The sequence below is a fragment of the Lissotriton helveticus genome, chromosome 9 (assembly GCF_964261635.1).
Source record: "Lissotriton helveticus chromosome 9, aLisHel1.1, whole genome shotgun sequence".
Taxonomy (NCBI): domain Eukaryota; kingdom Metazoa; phylum Chordata; class Amphibia; order Caudata; family Salamandridae; genus Lissotriton; species Lissotriton helveticus.
Window position 1 is genome coordinate 65,296,280 of NC_136070.1, and position 19,453 is coordinate 65,315,732.

At 46.4% G+C, this 19,453-nt stretch overlaps 1 protein-coding gene across 1 annotated transcript in view; it reads left to right on the forward strand.

The window, feature by feature from the left end:
• The window catches only part of DCAF5 (DDB1 and CUL4 associated factor 5), a 363,408-nt gene that overhangs the window by 150,135 nt on the left and 193,820 nt on the right, over positions 1-19,453 (forward strand). Inside the window, exon 5 of the mRNA XM_078659462.1 lies at positions 3,385-3,514. Within this exon, the coding sequence (XP_078515588.1) occupies positions 3,385-3,514 (130 nt within the window). The remainder of the gene's footprint in view (positions 1-3,384; positions 3,515-19,453) is intronic.

Here is a 19,453-nt window from a genome sequence, read left to right on the forward strand (position 1 = left end):
TGCCAATTAAGCATAACCGATCTACTGCCCAGCTTCTACTTGTTGGCAATTTCGTTGTGGCACTTTTTTGGCACAACCCCGATGCCAAATCTCATTTGTTGATTCTCATAATGCGTTTGAATGTACTCATTATATACCTGATATGCATATGTGTGAGGTCTTAATATCTGATGTCACTTCTTGTGATGTTATTTCCAGTGATGGCACGTGCCATGTCTCACGTCGTGACATCATGTGCTGTGATGACCCGCGTCATGATTTGGCGGCCAGGGTCTGCACATAGACCGAAGAGGGCATTACAGACTGCAAGTAGTGTTGCCGTTTGGGTCGACTGAGACACATTTTCCTGTCCATCCACATGGTGGCGCCAACTACCAACGGGAGAAATACCAAGACCTGAGTAATTTACTTTCCTACAAGATGCTAGCTTTATTTTTGAAACCCTAATGGATCCATTCACCCGATCTCACTGTAAAGTTTCAAATCTCCGGTTCGCTGGTGCACTGAAGACCCCAGAGGAGCATTCCACACTCCGGGGAGAGAAGTCCAGGTCCAGTTGGCCTGTAAATACGTCCTTCTTGCTGCCAGAGCTCTTGTTAAGGAAATTGTGGGGCAGATTTACAAGCCCCTTGCGCCTCTTTTACGCTGCCGTTGCGTCACTTTTGTGACGCAGCGGCGACGCAAAACCAGCGCCATACAGCGGGGTATTTACAACGTGACGCATCTGGGAGATGCGTCACGTTGTAAGGCCCTGCTCCAGAAGGAGGCGTTCCTGCGCTGGTGACAGCACACACTAATGTAGGCTGCAAACAAACAGGCCCATAAAAACAGTGTGGCCATTCTTTTGATTCCTAGTTTTTGGGTTAAATCAACCACTTTTTTGGGTTAACCTTATGCCACAATAGCTTTTACCTTTCTTTCACGAAGAAACATTCTTTCGTCACCAAAGAGTATCTGAAAACCAGACTGTTCAAATAAACTCTGTTCTGTTATCAAACCATTCGCCATCTCATCGTCGAGAGCCAAGCTTTCTCTTTGAAAGTGTTGTCAAAATCAATTTTTATAGTAAGATTGACACTTGCAGCTGACATTCTGATCTTATTTTTAATAGTGATTTCTGGGACTTGAGAAACCGAAGTATTAGCAGTGTTTTATAGTTTATGATAGTCATTCCAATCTGTAGTGTTTTCTTTTAAAGGTGACCATGAGTGGAAAAACACAAGTGAACCCTCTATAGTTTTGTCTGGAGGAAGCACTTCCAGTATTAAAAAAAAATGTTTGGTTTGAGCTTCCGTTAAAAACCAGCATCAGGTTATTTAGATGTGAATAATTAAGAATATCCTGCAGGGTGCCCAGCTCGACCTTCCTGGGAACAGGCGCAGGACTCGTTTGCCCCTCCAGTACCATATGAGACAAGAAGGAGGTTCCACTAAAGAAGCCATCAGCCGACCCCACCGACCTCAAGAACTACCACCCCATCTCGTTGCTCCCGTTTCCTGCAAAAGTCATCGAAAAGACCGTCAACAAGCAGCTGGCCGCCTTCCTCGAGACGAATGGATCCCTCGACCTCTCTGTCTGGCTTCCGGGCCAACCACAGCACCGAGACCGCCCTGATCGCAGCCACCGATGACATCCGAGCCCTGCTCGACAACGGAGAAACAGCGGCCCTCATTCTCCTGGACCTCTCCGCGGCCTTCGACACTGTCTGCCACCGCACCCTAGTGCAGCGCCTCATCAACATCGGTATCCAAGAGAAGGCTCTGGAATGGATCATCTCGTTCCTCGCAGGAAGGACACAGAGAGTCCGCCTCCCCCGTTCAGATCGGAAGCCACCGAAGTCATCTGCGGCGTTCCTCAAGGCTCCTCGCTCAGCCCAACCCTCTTCAACGTCTACATGAGCCCCCTCACGGCCATCGCACGCCAACACAACCTCAACATCATCTCGTACGCCGACGACACCCAGCTGATCCTCTCCCTCACCAACGACCCCGCAACCGCCAGAGCCGACCTACACGAAGGGATGACAGAAGTAGCCAAGTGGACGATGAACAGCCGCCTGAAACTGAACTCGGACAAGACGGAAGTCCTCATCCTGGGATCCTCACCCTCCGCCTGGGACGACTCCTGGTGGCCCCCCGCCCTGGGCAGCGCACCCAAACCAACAGACCACGCACGCAACCTGGGCTTCATCCTGTACTCCTCCCTCTCCATGACCAGACAAGTCAACGCCGTCTCCTCATCGTGCTTCAACATCCTGCGCATGCTACGTAAGATCTTCCGGTAGATCCCCACCGAGACCAGGAAGACGGTCACCCAGGCCCTCGTCACCAGCCGACTGGACTACGGCAACTCCCTCTATGCCGGAACCACCACCAAACTCCAGAAGAGACTCCAGCGGATCCAGAACGCCTCAGCACGACTCATCCTGGACATCCCCCGTCGCAGCCACATCACCGAACACCTGAGAGATCTGCACTGGCTCCCGGTCAACAAGAGAATCACCTTCCGTCTCCTCACCCACGCACACAAAGCCCTGCACAACCAAGGACCAGCGTACCTCAACAGCCGCCTCAACTTCTACGCTCCCACATGCCAGCTTCGATCAACCAGCCACGCCCTCGCCGCCGTCCCGCGGATCCGAAGAGCCACCACAGGAGGAAGGTCCTTCTCCTACCTAGCCGCCAAGACTTGGAACTCCCTCCCGACCCACCTCCGCCTGACCCAGGACCACCTTGCCTTCAGGAAACAGCTCAAGACCTGGCTGTTCGAGCAGTAGCGGACCCCCCTCCCCCAAGCGCCTTGAGAGCCTCCGGGTGAGTAGCGCGCTATATAAATGCTTTGATTGATTGATTGATTGACTTGCATTTCTTTTTTTTCATTTTTCTACCTGGTATTTCAAGGCCCGCAAGACTGTCTTCCTTGTAAGAGTTGTAAAGGTTTTTTATTTGGTGGAGTCTGGAGTTCCTTCCATGGGTGGTGCATTGTTAGTCCTTGGGCCAGGTTCATGTTGGAGGACCTCACCCGTACATTCACCAGTAATACTTTAATGATTATGGGTTTATATCTGGGTGCATTTGTTTTCTCACTGTATCTCGTCCTGAAGTGTTGTGAATTGGCACAGTTTCCATTCTCTTGTGTGTGTGGTTTGTAGTTGGGACATGGCTTGTGTGTCTGGTTGGCGGGTTGTTGGGACATGGCTTGTGTGTTTGGTTGGCGTGTTGTTGGGACATGGCTAGTGTGTTTGGTTGGCATGTTGTTGGGACATTGTTGTGTGTTTGGTTGGTGTGTTGTTGGGACGTCACTTGTGTGTTTGGTTGGCGTGCTCTTGGGTCATTGGTTGATACTCTGTTGCCTCATGTTCCATTTAATTTGTGTCTCCACCAGATCCCTTCTGTTTGGCAAACTACCCCTCGGCCTTTCACAGCGTGATGTTCAACCCTGTGGAGCCCCGGCTGTTGGCAACCGCTAACTCGAAAGAAGGCGTGGGCCTGTGGGACATCCGCAAACCCAACAGGTGAGCAGCCAATGGTGTTTGGTGTCGTTTTGCAGAGAGTTGTGCCCAAGAGACTCATCTAGCAGTCTGCCCCTTGAGAGCGTTCCAAGGGATGTACGTAAACCCATCAGGTGAGCAGCTGGCGCGCTCTTTGTGCGTAGTGCTTTGCCCATGGTATTCAACCAGCAGTTTACTTCCATGACCGCGTTCCATGGGACATCCGCAAGCTCAAGAAGCGAGCAGCTGGCGTTGTGTTTATGCTGGGTACTGAACACGTGAAGATCAGCCACAAGTCCACTCCCATGAGAACGCTCTCTGGGTTGTCCATAAACCCACCTGGTGAGCAGGCGGCTCAGTGTTAATACGTACTGCTGTGCCCGTGAGGTGCAACGTACTGCTGAGCCCATGAGGTGCAGCGTACTGCTGAGCCCATGAGGTGCAGCGTACTGCTCAGCCCATGAGGTGCAGCGTACTGCTGAGCCCATGAGGTGCAGCGTACTGCTGAGCCCATGAGGTGCAGCGTACTGCTGAGCCCATGAGGTGCAGCGTACTGCTGAGCCCATGAGGTGCAGCGTACTGCTGAGCCCGTGAGGTGCAGCGTACTGCTGCACCTGGAGGTGGAGAAGTGTGGCTCACTGGTTAGAGGAGGCAGACCTGGAAGCAGAGGTCAGCCCGGGACCAGGGTTCAATTCCCGGCTCGGCGGGGTCTTGAGTCCTAAAATGTCCATGGACTCGACAATTCTCGCTCCTGTGCCTACTCGATTCACGGGTTCACACTCTGCGACTCTGGGCAATAGCTTGCTTAATCTCCACAACGGCCCCTCGCGGCGGGATGCCTGGCTTTCACCTTGCGGATACCCTGCTGGGGTTATCTCACAGGGGAATACCAGGACGGGTTCCCTAAGCAAGCGCTTAGAAACCGCTCGGTGATTTGCGCTATATAAATTCCTGTACATTTACATTTACATTTTACTGCTGAGCCCGTGAGGTGCAGCGTACTGCTGAGCCCGTGAGGTGCAGCGTACTGCTGAGCCCGTGAGGTGCAGCGTACTGCTGAGCCCATGAGGTGCAGCGTACTGCTGAGTCCATGAGGTGCAGAGTACTGCTGAGCCTGTGAGGTGCAGCGTACCGCTGTGCCCGTGAGGTGCAGCATACTGCTGTGCCCGTGAGGTGCAGCGTACTGCTGGTGCCCATGAGGTGCAGCATACTGCTGTGCCCGTGAGGTACAGCTTACTGCTGAGCCCATGAGGTGCAGCGGTCACTCTTCTCCTATAGCAGTGTTCCAACACGCCCTCCAGGTGAGCAGCTGGGGTGTTACCTGAGCTGTGCCACAGGATTCGCTGAGCTGTGTCCTTGCGGAGCTGTGCGTATGGAACTCCTTGGTAGCAAGTTGGCGTTTGTGAAATGTTTGTTGCGCTAGTATACTCTGATGTATCTCGCTTTGTACAAAATGTTTAGAATTTCTGCGCTTTTGCCCGCACACGATTTTTGAGAGTGGAAAGAAAGTGTCACTAAGGTTCATGTTCTTATTGAACAAATACTGCCTTTTCTCCTCCGATAAGTCTCCTGTCGGTATCTCGTCTGGTTTTTGTATAAGGTGTGCCACCTTGGAGAAAGGTTATTCAGATACTAGTAAAATGTATTTTTCATAATGCCCTTAATTTGGTGGGAAGGATGCCATTTGTGCACATTGAAGTGGCAAGCTGCTTATATATGTAGCAAGTTGAATTGCTCAGTGGATTAATGTGCATGTTACGTCAAATGTTTAAATCCCAGTGGACTGACTCAGGCGTTTACCTTTCGAAATTCGATAGAGTAAGTACTGTTGTTTCTGTATTGATGCTTTGAGAAATTCATTTTGCAGTGTGCGGTGCCCCAATGGCCACTAACTGTTCTCCTTTAATCCAGATCACGCACAGCCTTTTAATTTAGCGGCGCAAATGATTTGGCGCTGACTAAAACAGGTAGATGTCGTTCACTTGACACAAATCGCATCTAGAGGACACAGCTGAGGTATGAAAAGGGTAATTGGTAAAATTACGGGTTTAAAGACAGATGACGCTATTTATAAAGATGACGCAAAGATGATAATGAAAATAAATAAAAAATGAAGTAAAAAAACTTTCATTCCATTTGATTGTCCCGTACAAGACGAGTGTTGCAGCAGTGAAAATAATATATATGACTCCCATAGGGTACTGAGATGTTCTTAATATAGGTCACTACTGACCTAATTATTAGGCGTGGGCGGAATTTGCGTAATCGAGTTACGCAAATCTCCTTGAAACGGTAAAAGATCTCCGCGAACAAGCGGAATTGCTTGCCCGCGATGCTTTTTTCCTGTTCGCGATTGCTGTGTGCGTGCTCGGGGTAAATATCTCGCGAACATGCATTTTGAGAACGCGAACAAGCAAAAAATGTCGCAAAGTCGCGGGACACAGAATTTTGGGGAATTTCGCGTTCTCTGCGGGACGCGAAATTACCCAAATTCCGCGAGCGGAACGGAATTCGCCTCCCAGGCCTAGTAATTATAAAGTGATACCGGATGTCTCTGTGTCGAACAAGTGCAGGGAGTCGCTAGCAAGGGGAGGCGCTCCTCCTCTGTCCCCCCTCTGCCCTTCTTCTTATGCTTGTCCTCCTTGCCCCCGCCCTCTCCTGGTACCCTGGTACTGCTTCATTGGAAATGAATCCCTCTGCAGTACTTTGCGTGGTGATGTATTTTCCTTCTTACCTGCCATTATGCCTTTTCGCCTCTGGGTGGCGCTGGGAGCTAGTGTGGCAAGCGGGCGTGCTGCAGTTTTGTTTTCCATATTTCTGCATCTTTGCCCCACGCTGCAGACGGGAGCCGAAAACTCCGCCTGTGAAGTGCAGCTCCCAACGGGCTCGGACACGTGCGATTGACTCACCCAGAACTTTAACATTCTTCACATTTTTGTACCCTGACTGCTCAAAGGATAGTCTCTTTTACATGAGGGCATAGTTGTTAAACTCGCCTCCCGTAAAATATTTTCTTTTTTATTTGAAAGTATTTTCAATGTTTAATTCTTCCTAAGAAGCAAAGAGTCCAGTTAATTAATAAGGAATACTGCATAGAAGTTGGGTTACTCTTCACGTGTTTGAAAGGTCTTATTAATTTAGTAAAGGCTTTTTCTTTAACATCCTTGCTCGTCTCTGCTCTTTCGGTTACGTCAGCTCAGCGTCAGAAGGAGCGTATGATAAGGTTGTTTCAGCCCTCCCTGCTATGAAGTGACATTAGTGCACGTTTATACTCTTTAGAATGTTACTAGTATTCTAATTCTAAAAGCTAAAAGTTCTAGTTGTTGCTGTGGTGTGCGTTGCAATAAAGAGGATAGTGCCAGGGTCGGATTGGGATCACAATTCGGCCCGGGCACTGACGAAAAAAGTGGCCCACATTCAAGAGGCGTGGCCCATATTTAGGGGCGTGGCCCACGTTCAAGGGGCGTGCCCTTTCATGAAACACCATTTGCACAGACAAGGAATGAAAGTGGGAGGATACTGTTCTTACACAGGACACAGGGCCCAGGGGACAATGGCCTACATGCTGAGCAACTAAAAAAAAAAGCAAGGCCCCTTTTTGTCACAAAATTATTCCAGCCCTCCAGCACAGGAGCACCTGAAAAGCAGCAAAGCCCCTGCTATTACTAACCTACTTAGCCCTCCACCAGACCTTCAGCTCAGGAGCACATGAACAGAGGTAAGGCCCCTGCAATTAGTAAATTAATCAACCCTCCAGGCCTTGGGAAAATGTCCTGGCAGGGGAGCACAAAACACAGCTTTCTGGGTCATCCAAGGTAGCCAGGTAGCCAGGGGTAGGCTGGGGTGAAGCTGGTGCATGGGAAGTGCCTTCCCAGTGTGTTCTGGCAGTTTGAGTGTTTACCATTTACTGTAGTATTACCCTTGTACCTGTGTATGGTACCCTTTTGTAACTTGCACACGTCACTTTTCTCTTGTAACACACTGTTTGCTACCTCTCACTTTTGTTTTCTTTAGATACTTGCACAAGTGCCACCATTTCCTACGTAACGTTTGTTCTTGTGCTGGAGTGTCTGCCATTTATTGCAGTATTATACCTCTACTTGTATTTTGTACGCTTTTGTAACCTGCACACATATCACTTTTTCCTCCTGTAATGTATCGTTTGCTCCTCTTGTATTTTGGTTGCTCACTATTGTCACTTTTGATTCATGTAACTTAACATTTGCTTTTGTAATTTGTCCACTTGTAATTTTTCTCCTCATGTATTATTGCTGTTCCTAGTGTGAAGCGCTCTGACACTTTCGGGTAAAGTCCGCGCTATATAAAATCGCATAAATAAATAAATAAAACAAAAAAATTCCGAAGATCACCTGGCCCCCACAGCAAGACCCATTCTTCCTCGCCCACTATGCCCTGAATGTGAAGGGCTGTGGGCGAGGTGTTAAGACTAACACCGTTTCTGGGCTGCATGGGCGCCAGGGGGCCGAGGTGCAAATGGCTCAAAGGCCTGAGAAACACCTGGCCCCCAGGGAGGCCGATTCTTGCAAACAATCACCCCTCCCCAGCCCAGCCTCAGCTTGATTGCTTGGCAGGGCAGGGGTGAAGGAGAGGCCACAGCTGACAATCGCTGTCTGGCCGCACAGCGAGGCTGCTTTCATTTTCTCTGTCTGTGCACTCTGTGGGCCGTTTTTTTTCTCCCCTTTCCTAGTCCACTCTCTGTGGACTAGGACAGGGGAGAAAAAAAAGGCCCACAGAGGGCACTGAGGCACCGGCCCTTCGGCCCATGCCCGAATGCCCGCCTTGCCAATCCGCCCCTGGATAGTGCATAATATTGGTCTCCTGGCCTCGCCATAAAATTAGCCCTTTCCTTTGTAGGATCTGGCCTTTGATGCAACCAGGGCTCAAGTCGGGGGTACACGCAGGTACACGGCGCCCCCCCACTCTTTTAACAGGGTGGACGCCGTCCCCCTGCCAAAAAGCTGGGCCCCACAGAAATATGCTGAACGTGTCCTGGTGTCATTTTCTGACACCGGGAAACGTTCAGCACGTGACGTCATTAAGGTCATTTACATATTGTCCGTCTCCCCACTTCTTTTTATAGGACTTGTGCCCTGGATGCAACGTTAGCTTCTCGCTAGACTATTGTTTACCAAGAAATGCATACGTAATATACAAGCTTAAAGGGGAGGTTGGTCAGCAGGCTTCATTAACCCTTTGATGTGTTGAACTGTCAATCACATTTTGCTTTCACTGCCCCCAGAGCATCTCGGAACAGTAAACCAGTCCGCACTCCCCATTGGCTCCCTTCACTTTGAATGACCGTAGAAAGCTTGTGCACATCATATTTACAACAGTCACCTTTCTCATCAGTGACTAAAGGGATGATTTATATTGTGGCGGACAGAGTAAATTACACTTTCGCCGTGATGGAGTAAGCGCTTTCTGAATTCAGAAATGACCGCCAAGCAGTGGAAATTTATGAAGCAAGAACCGCCATGACAGCTACCCCTGTCAATGCTTATTAAAGTTTGGCGCACAGCTTCGGAAACATGAGGTAGCTATCCATCAAACTTTTTTTTTTCAAAAAGAAAATCCTGAAGTAGGATTTTCTTTTTGAAAATAAAAAAAAATGCCTCCTCGCATGGAGTTATCTCCCATGGCGAGGGGGCATTAGACCGTTTTTACTGCCCCTTACCGGCAGGGTTTTCCAGCTGGTGGCGTGAAGTTAAAACTGACCTATAACTCCGCCCATCTAAATTAGGTGGGTGAACATAGAGATCAGTCTCCAACGGCCTTTACACCGTCGGGCGATGGAGGGTTGTTTACTGTGGCAGAGAAGGAGTAATATCTGCCATGGTTACACCTATGGTTTGTCCGCATCTAAATTTGATGGGTGAGCCATCATACTGACAATAAGAATTCTCTCATGCCTTCGCGACGGAGTATGCCTAACTCCAATGTACGGATCGCCACCAAAGCTGTGCTTTAAGCTTAATGGTACTTTTTTTTTTAAAAGCTGTTTGATTTGCTTGAACTATAGGTGCCTGATTAAATGGTGAATTTATTTTTTCCTCTCTCTTTTTTTAATATTTCGTGCAAAGTGTTTGTGACATTAAAGACCTTGAATGCTTATTGTCTGGAAAACAAATGTACAATAAATGTTGATAAAACAAAAACTCTGTTTAACCCTAGAAAGAAAAATAATTTTGCTTGGTTCCTAGTTGATGTGTGTTTGGACCAGGTTTGGGTATATAAGTATCTGGGCGTGATATTTTCTGATGATCTGAGGTGAGATAAACATGTGCCCTCCTTGAGGCTTGCACTTTCAGCTGAAGTAGCTGCCTGAAGAAGTTTGACCGGAAATTTGGTAGCTATACCTTTGAGCCACTGGGTAGAGTGATACTAGGCAAATTAATACCGCAGGCTCCTTATGGTGCAGAGGTGTTGGGAATGGATAGGCGGGTTGCTTGAGATGGCTTAGAAGGTAATTTGTTGAAACTACTCCTAGATTTACAAAACAATGCCCTGATACAAGCCATCAGAAGGGAGTTGAGAACAGTAGCCTGGAGTGCGCTGGCAGACGCCCGAGCTGTGCGCCTCGGTTTCTCGATTAAAAGGGTTGTCCCTGGGGATACATTGTCAGTGCTAATTTTACCAGAGGTACTGGCAACCTTCCCTACTAGGAGGAACCCTGTGATAGAAATGTTAGAGTGCCTGGAAGTTCAGCGCCAGGATGCTCCTTCCAGAGCGACAGATGTGCTTTACAAATACCCAATACAATACAATACAATACAATGATTTGATGAAGAGGTGTGGCGCCGCGGCTAGGGCGACTGAGTCCGGAATCTGGGGCTCAGGGTTCGATCCCCGGCACCGGTGGCAGATTAGCCCAGCACCATGTGACTCTGGGCAATAGCTTGCTTAATCTTCCCGACGGCCCCCAGCGCCTAGAGACCCTTACGGGTGATTGTGCGCTTTACAAATGTGGATTATTATTATTATTTGGGCACTGAGGCTGGGACAGTAGCTCATGTTAGTCATATAAAGAGCGCGATTGATACCAGTTGGATAGAGGACCTTCCGTGTCTCAAAGTTAAGAGTTCGGTTAGCCCCTTATTAGCTGGTCAGGAGAGCATGGATTTCTTCATGTATCTCTATGCAATTCATGATAAGTCTTTATGGAATGAAATTCTGCGGCTGAGGGTGGGAATCGACCCGGGTTGATGAACATCACGGTTAAAAACCAAAGTTGCTGAGTGCCATGGTCAGCGCCCCGGTAAGCAGGATAGGAAATATTCAGTGATCCATCTATTGATGTATTGAGTCCTCTTACTTGAGGAAAGGAAATAGATTCTCTGACCTGTATTAAAAAAAGTTCAGGATACATTCAAGAGAAATGGGCTTAAAATAGCTGTGTTATTTTTAGATACCAGGATGTAGCCATAGCCACCGGTCAATACCTGCGAAAAATTATAACACCTCTGGTTAGGCTTACTTCTTCCTCTTAGTGTTTGAAGATAAAGGTTGGCACGCCCTTAAGCTGGCAGAGTAGTGTTTTGACTTGGCAAGTAATGTGTCGCAAGCTGTTGGTTATTTTTGATTATCTCTCTTTTAAAGTGTTTTTAATATGTGCTGGACTGTTTTGAAGATATGAGTCCTGTTTGCATCAAGAGGATGATCTGGCACGGCCTAGCGTGAGAAGGGAAATGCGACCTGTAACAAGATTGATCAAGAGAACCCATGTGATTGTGCTAAGCTGTTATCCACACTGCACTTTACCATGTGGTACCAGAGCAAAATGAACTGCAAGTTAATGGCTGATTCAGCATTTTGTTTTTTAAGTGTTCTTATTATATGTGGAGCGTTGGGTTGTCGACTATCTGCTGTCTTTTACCAGCGGGAATTTTAAGTGTTTAAACTGCCATTAGCCGAAGTCACACCAGTCAAATTCATCCAAATTAGTTTTAGGACGTTCGGTGTTGTTTACTTATGAGCTGGGTAATGTGCAATAATTCTGTAAGAATCTATTTCTTGGAAATAAAGTATTTTTAATTTGATTGAAAACTTGCTTTTCTTGGACAAAAATCTATAATAAAACCATCATCTCAGTGAATTTTTTAAACCTAACATTTTCATTGCAAGCATATTGAGGCCACATTTAAGTGGTAGTAGGTTTTCTTTTTTAGTGGCATATAGCAATAAAAAAGGAAACAAAAAAGAATCATTGTACCAACATGCCAAGAGCCCACCTGTTGGCTTTGCCAATCCTTGTTTAGGTCTTGTTCTGCTTCCTGGGTTCAAGGGACGGCAGCATGGATGTTGAACGCTGATTGGGTGGCGCTATATCAAATTAATAAATAAGTATCTTTTCCATGGATCAATAGGGCATGTATCTGGGTGTTTCATGGGCCACGCTCATCAGCATGCCTCTTTAGCGTGGCTTGAGCGTTCTAGGCCTCACCAATAGTTTGAGTAATTGGCCCCCTTGAGGAGAGGGGCATGCTATAGTTTGGTATAGAGCAACTGTGTCTGATAATTTTTCGGTCGTAACCCATGTTCAGTTCAGAGCTCAGGATAGGACTAAGGGTGTTTCACATTATTGAGCCCTGAACATCCTTTGAGCTGCATCTGTGTTTCATCCTCTTGAAGGTTTCCTGGTTAATAAGATAAGTGGACATTGACAAAGGTTTCTGGTACGGGTCCAGGGAGCTGTCACTTTTGGGGGGTTTTCTGGGCCTTTGCCTCAGTTTGCTTATGGACGGTGCACAGAACCTTGAATGTATTCCCTGCATCCTCTGAAAGCTGGTGGTCCCACTCAAGGAAGTTCAGGCAGATTCTGGCTGCCTGCTCCTGTCATGAATTTCTTGGGGAGGCCAAAGTTAATGTTATTACAGTAGTAGAGGCGTGCCACGATGAAGCCTATTGTTATTGCGATTCGTTGCTGAGGATTGAGAAGGGAGCTGTATATACATTTCAAGAGTGGTCTCAAGGGGAATCTGTCAATGAAAGTTTAATCAATTTCTGCAGAGCCTTAACATATGTTATGCATATTTACCACCTGGTTGCCATGAATCAGCCAGACAAGGTTTCCTCTTGCTGGGTTTAAGATAACCTTCTATACATTCCACCCATCACTTTTTTTTGTATACTTCAGTGCGACGCCCTAAATGCGCCACGCATGCCCAGATAGGGATCCTATGCCACTAGTGCCAAGCTACATCTGACTGAAATGCCCCAACTAGGGCAAAACCAGTCCTTGGTTGCGTGTGTTGTGGTTCAGACTAGACCTGGCCCGGCAGTTTGGGCTGGACGATTCCCATTAGAGCAGGGTCCAAACTGATTTGCATATGCCGGGTTCCAAAGTGAGGTGACGCGGTGAGCAAAATAACGATGGCCTGGGATGCAGCCCGATTAAGTACCTGTGGCTGAGATTGTCAAGCGTTCTACCGATCAATTTTTGTATACCTCCCTTCTGTAGATGGCACTTAGCCCCATCCCTAATCCGCAGTGCCTGGGAGAAATATTAGAGTTTGGTGTCTTGAAGAGGTGTTGTGGCTCTGGTGGTGCAAGAGAAGAGAGAGGGTGTTGCAGATGGCACCAGCTTGGAGAAAGTGTGTTCAAGGGTGTCTAAACTTGTCCTTAGCAGGAGATCAAAGCCCTAATCCTGGCTTCCCCACTTGATCAAATCCTGGTTAATCACTTTATCTTCTTTTGCCTCAGACTATTATGCTGCAAAATTAGGCATACTTAGAAACGTCTAACTGCTCCGTAAACGCCATATTAAACTAACAGACAGAAACGTGTATTTTCAGTTAGGTGTAGACGTAGCAACACAGAAACTGTGTGGATCGAACATTTTGGGGCTTGTGTACAGAGGGGTTGGGACTGCCACCAAAAAATAAGGAAAAGAAACAAAAAATGGTGCACTTGTGAATTTTTTCCCCCTCTTGCGTATGTAAATAAATATCAAAATGCACTCCAATATGTTTTTTTTTGTGCTTTTTTCGCTAATATTTTTTTTTTCATCTTTCATGTATTTAGTATGGAGATCTTGAATAGCGCTTTGTGTTGCATTGGTTAACTTCAGAGCACTTGCAGGTGGCAGGAGCAGTTAATTCTTTGAATGGATTCGGGATGGGGTTAAGAGACCTTGTCTCATTTATCACATTTTTTTTTAAAACATCTTTTTATTGAAGTAAACAGTTCCATCATAAGACACATCTTGAAGCAGTGAAAGTGCGGTTGTGCTTACATTATAGAAAATCATATCAATTCAGTCGTTGGCGGATACAATGACATTTATCACATTTTTAAGAGTTTGGTGAACTTTAGGTGGTTGGGTTTTGTTCTCAGGCCTAAGTTCACTTCTGGTTAAGTTTGCAGGCCTTTTGGCTGGGGGCGTGTGAATTTCCAAAAAATATATTGCTATAAGTTGCATTATTTCTCACTTTGTCCTCCTTATTACGTTTCTCTTATAAGAATGTTGAAAGGATCCCCCCAAAGGGCCCCTTTAAAAATGTACCAATGCTTTATTAACAAGGGCATAGCAGTGAACCTTTGAAGAAGCGCACCAGCTATCTGTACTGCGTACCATTGTCCCTGGCTGTTAATTAAATTGTGTTGAAATGAGTACATTTTAATAATTTTGAGAGCTTAATTGACGACATTTGCTGTCCTTTGCACCTCTCGGAACCTGCACTTTACAAGGTGCTCTGTAATATAAATCTGACAATATCTAGGTTTCTGGAATTTCTGGTGGCGTGAGCCTGCCATCAGTTTGTTCAATTAATCAATAACAAATATCTGTACAAATTTTTATTTCAAAATGAATAAAAAAAGTTATGCACCACCGATATGATTGTTAATCAGTGTTCCTATATATTGTAAAAAAATATATATTCTTAACCTGTTGGTGCAGCTGGCACGTGTTTCACTGTTAAAGCCAATTCCTCAGGATTCATTATAAATTAGGCCCATTGGTTGGTCAACGGATTGAATATGCTGGAAGCAGGCCAATATTTGTTTGATTATAAGCAATCGGCGCCGCCATGGCGAACATTGTTCCATCATAAGGTGGCGCCAAGGCTAAAAGTGCACTATTATATAAAATATGCACACGTGTAATACTCGAGCACGCTGGGTGGTGCTGTGACCACCCAGCATGCTTGAGTTCACCTTTGCAATGACTTGATCTGTAAAAGGGAGTGATGATTTAGGGGTGACCTCCACTCTAGACAGTGATGGTGGGAAGCTGTGACACCAGACTTACACGGCAGATTTTAGGCCCTGCTTACATTTATTTACCTTTTAAGTAGTGCGCTCCAAGCGCACTCGACTGTGTGCATGGACACCACGCCTTGGACGCACATCACCCCTCTTATGGTTGGTTCTAGGGTTGGGCAGCGGAAGGACCTCACTTAATAAGGAAAGCTTAATTGCCGTAAAACTATGACATTTTAGGTACAAACTCTCTTTGAGATCTTTCACTCATGGCAAAGACTGCTCAACGACCGTTCTTTTAATCTCATTGGCGGCTTGCACACAGAAGTATGGGCGAGACGTGCACAACATGCGCTTTAAAAAGGTGCTGCATATAACGTCTCCCCCTGGCTTTTTGAAGCCACATAAACCTCTATTCAGGTTTGTTCGCGCTGCACAAGAATACCAAAATAACTCAAATTAAGAAAGACCCCTTGCACTGGGAGTACCGGAGAAATTCTAGAGAATTTAATTTAGCTTAGTTGTGTCTTTTTAACAGTAAATTTCACGCACCAAAAATATGAGCCAAGAAGTTGTAAACTTCCATAGTTTGCATTGTGCTTAAATAAAGACATCTAATTTAGCGCTCTCTGGAGTGTTCTTCCGCTGGCCGAGCTCCATTTTCTGCCTGCACATCTCTTTCCAGCCAGCGAGGGTCTCTGACACAATAATTTGGCTGCTCTACCTTCTATTTTCAGAACCAGGAGAAATTTATTTCGGGTCTGAATGTCCATAAAACATGTCACAAAAATACAATCACATTGCAGTTCCATAAATGGAGTTTATGCAAACATACATAAGATGATGAGTTAGGAACCTCGTAGTGGGAAATGTCAGAGATGGCCAGTAATATTTCAGGACTGGGATACAAAACTAGAGAAGATAAACAGCAAGGCAGCAGCCTTACTAACAGTAGGAGCTCCATATATAAAGTGTGCAGTGAAGTTTATGAACTTATTCTGGTGTCGGATAAAAAAGACTTATCAGAACCGGTTCAGGGTCTTCTGCCGAGCCAACCCTGAAGGTAACAAATATCTGGAGACTGCAGAAGATAGCTGGTGGACAGGCACCGGTTTTGTGGCTAAAAGGGCCGCTATGTTGCGCTACTTCTTATAAGCAGGTAATCTGTTTTATATGTTGTGAAAAACGAAGAGGACGCAAAATAAAATGTGAAGATCCAATTCCTTGATCGTAGCAAATCTAGGGCACCGTCTTGCTCTGGGGATCGCCTTATTCCGCCTAGAAGTAAAACAGCCAATCTGTGTTTTAAGAATAGAAGTGTTTTAGAGGTGATTAGCTTCAAACTCTGACCTTAATTTTTAATAAATATGATTCAGTCAGAGAGCCGTATGTAGTTTACCTACTTTATCCCTGGTGTATTTTGCCTGGGCTCGTAGCAGAAGTCCGCAAATCTCTTGTTGGGTAAAGTGACATAAATTTGCTTATACTAGGGTACCGCTAGCCAAGCCCATGCACAATGCAGAAGGGGGTTGAAAAAAGCCAAAAGAAGCAATCCTCTCTAACCTCCCTGAGCAGGGGATTGGCAGGGTGCCAGATAGGAGTCAGGGGATCTTTTGAAAAGATATTATCAGCAGTTGTTGGTTTGGAGCAATTTGAGAATCAGCAAATTTCCGAACTAAAAATGGCAGCCGACAGAGCGTGCATCTACCAAACCTCCAGAAATTAGGAGCTCACATTCACTCCATATTGGACTCAAAAGCACACTAGGACATTCTTCTAGGAGTCCATGGGAGGATGCTTTAGTTTAGTCCATAAGATTCACCCAGCTTATATAATTGCTTATTCTATACCTGTTTGGGGACCTGGGAGGGTCTTCAATACGGGTTGAGCTTAAGTGTTCTATGAGAGTGCTGGTCAAATGGATAAGTTAATGGAACGACTGCATCAGCTGAAGAAATTGGCTTGGTAACCCCATTGACGTCATAGAAAGTAAAATGGTGTCACCAGCCCAAAAACGGGGTCGGGATTTTTGCCCGTCTATCATGGGTGTGGTGTTATTGAATTCAGCCATGGAAGTCCCCACCCCCCCTATGTATAACAAGCATTGGGAAACCGGTAGATCTCACCTATAAGAGCTACTGGGTTTCACAATTATTTGTAGCCACCCTTTACTGCTGTCCAGCATGGCAAAAAATATTTTTTTTTTAAATGCGCTAGGATATATGATACTGCTTGAGCTAAACAAAAATGGACTCGACAAGCAGATTTCTCGCTCCAGTAAGCAACAGTGTAACTATGTTGGAAACAATACAACATGCCCTCGTTGAAGGAATGTTTTTTGAGAATTTAGGGGCAAGAGCTGGAAAAGACAAAGGATGTGCTGAACATTATGCGTCACAAAATATATTAAAGAATATAAAAAAAGAATGGGAATAAGTTTGCACAACAGAACTTTCAATCAAGTGCCACAAAGCTATGTGAGGATCATTTTGGGGCCAACATGAGCACAGACTCTGGGCATACGCACTGCCTTTGTGAGATAACTCCAAGCATCTTGCACCACTTTGTAATTCTACAAATACTTTGCTTTGGACAATGAGTTTCAAGATTAGTATTGGGGAAAAAAAACCCTACCAACTGTGTGGATCCTAGAAATTGATCATAGGAATAATTAGAACCAACAAACCTCTCTAATAAAATTCAGTACCGCGGCTTCCAAGCTGAAATCCCTGTTAAAACTAAGACGCATCCTAAACACCCTGCCTCCCTGGATGTTCTGTTTCCGTTTTGCCTCAGACCGCGCCTGTGCTGTCGCTTTGCGAGATCTGTTGTTAATTTTTAAAAAATGAGTTCATAAAAAAAAGCGCTATGACGCAACCAAGACTGGCCACGTCATAGTGCTTTTCACTCTTTTGGTGGGGTTGGGTAACACAGGCCACAAGAGGGTGGGGCGGTGGGAGGGAAAAACAACATGGACAACGGGCAGGGTTGGGAGGTGAGAGGTGAAGAACCAACACTGGGGGGTGGGGGGGAAGAAGCAACAAGGGGGGTTGAGGGGAAGAGACATCCATTGGTGGTGGAAGAGGAAGAAGCAACACTGGGTTTTGGAGGGGAAGAAGCAACATGGACAAGGGGGTTTGGGAGGGGGAAGAAGCAACATGGAGAACTGGGCAGGAGGAGGAAGAAGCTACATGGACATGGGGGTTTGGGAGTGGGAAGAAGCCATATGGACTAAGGGGTTTGGGAGGGGGAATAAGCAACATGGGCGACTGGGCAAGAGAGAAAATAAGCAATGCAGATAACGGAGGTGGTATAGGAAAAGCAACATGGATAAAGACAACAGGAAGAAGAAAAATAAGAAAGAACAATTGTGCCTCAATCACAGAGCAAGCGGGAGAAGGACACTAATCAAGATGAAGCAATCAGTACTTGGTCAATGCTTCACACAAAAGAAGAGGAAGTGAGGCATGCACATGCTGGCCAATAGGAGACAGCGAATAAGAGTGACAATGAAGCCAGTGAATGGTACGCAATGGGCGGGCTCCAAACCCTTTGTTGTAAACAATATCTCTTGCAGGCGACCATGTATGCGCAATGCCTTAGGCAAGACCTAAAAATGGAGAAGAGGGAGTATGCTTCTATTTGCAAAAGCTGTAGAAATCCTTTTCCTGCTTCCTTCTTTGTGGCTCTTTTCCCTGCGGTAAAGTTGCGTTCATGCAGCTTACCGTCAGCAGAAAGGTGGTCTTCAGGAACCCCCAACTGGCCTTCTGTTGTACGCTCAGAATTCCAAAATCCGTAGAATTTCCTTGAGAGCCCGTTGATGGTGGTTCGACAAAGTGGTAGGGGTAGCGGCTGTGACGTCATCCAGGTTAAAAGGCTGCGCTCCATCACTGGGTGCACTCCATGCCTCCTTGTCCCGCCCTCCGCCTCTCCCCATCTTCTTTCCTGCTGAGCGGCCTATGAAGAACAAGGAACGACACTGCGTAAAGCCTCTTTACCTCCTTCTCTTCCCACTGTCTCCGTGTGCCCACCCAAGACCAGGGGCAGCAAGGTCTGTGCCAGGGAGAACAACTGCTTGCAGCTTACCCAGGAGTTCACATCACTGCTTGCACCCACCCTCCCAACTATTGTACGGTGTACCGGCGCTTTTATTTTTGAGAGCGAGAGTACCGGCACTTCAAGGGAAATGCAATATTTTAATAGGAGAGGATCAGCACTTCTCAGAAACAAGCAAGTACTCTGTTACAAAGTACCTGCACTTTTATTTTTCCATTTCAAGCCCTGGTCTCAACCCACCAATCAATGCAAAGGAAACTCTCCCCATGACTGCTCTGTTTGAAACTAAAATTTAATGGATGAAAGTTGCTAGTATATGGTAAAACTGCAAAAGGTGCCTTAGCCTGATCACATCTACACTTTGTTGCCTATTACTGCAAAATCGAGGAAGGACAGGCACCAGCGGGAATAAAATGTGATTTGCAGACAGCCCTTGACTGATTAAGATAGGAGGAGCAGAGGAGAACACAGTGTGTAGCTCAAGGCACACTAGCTGAACACCATGACTGGAGGTCTGCTAACACCCTGAGTGATCCGCAGGCAGAGGTGCCAAGTAGCAGGACCGCTGGTGGTCAGTCTTCAGTTCAGGGGTGACTCTGTGGTGAATGTTGATTGCAGGCAGATCTCTGAGAGGGGTACAAGTGATGTAGAATCTCTGTGGCTCGCCCCTAGGGCCTGCTTCAGGCT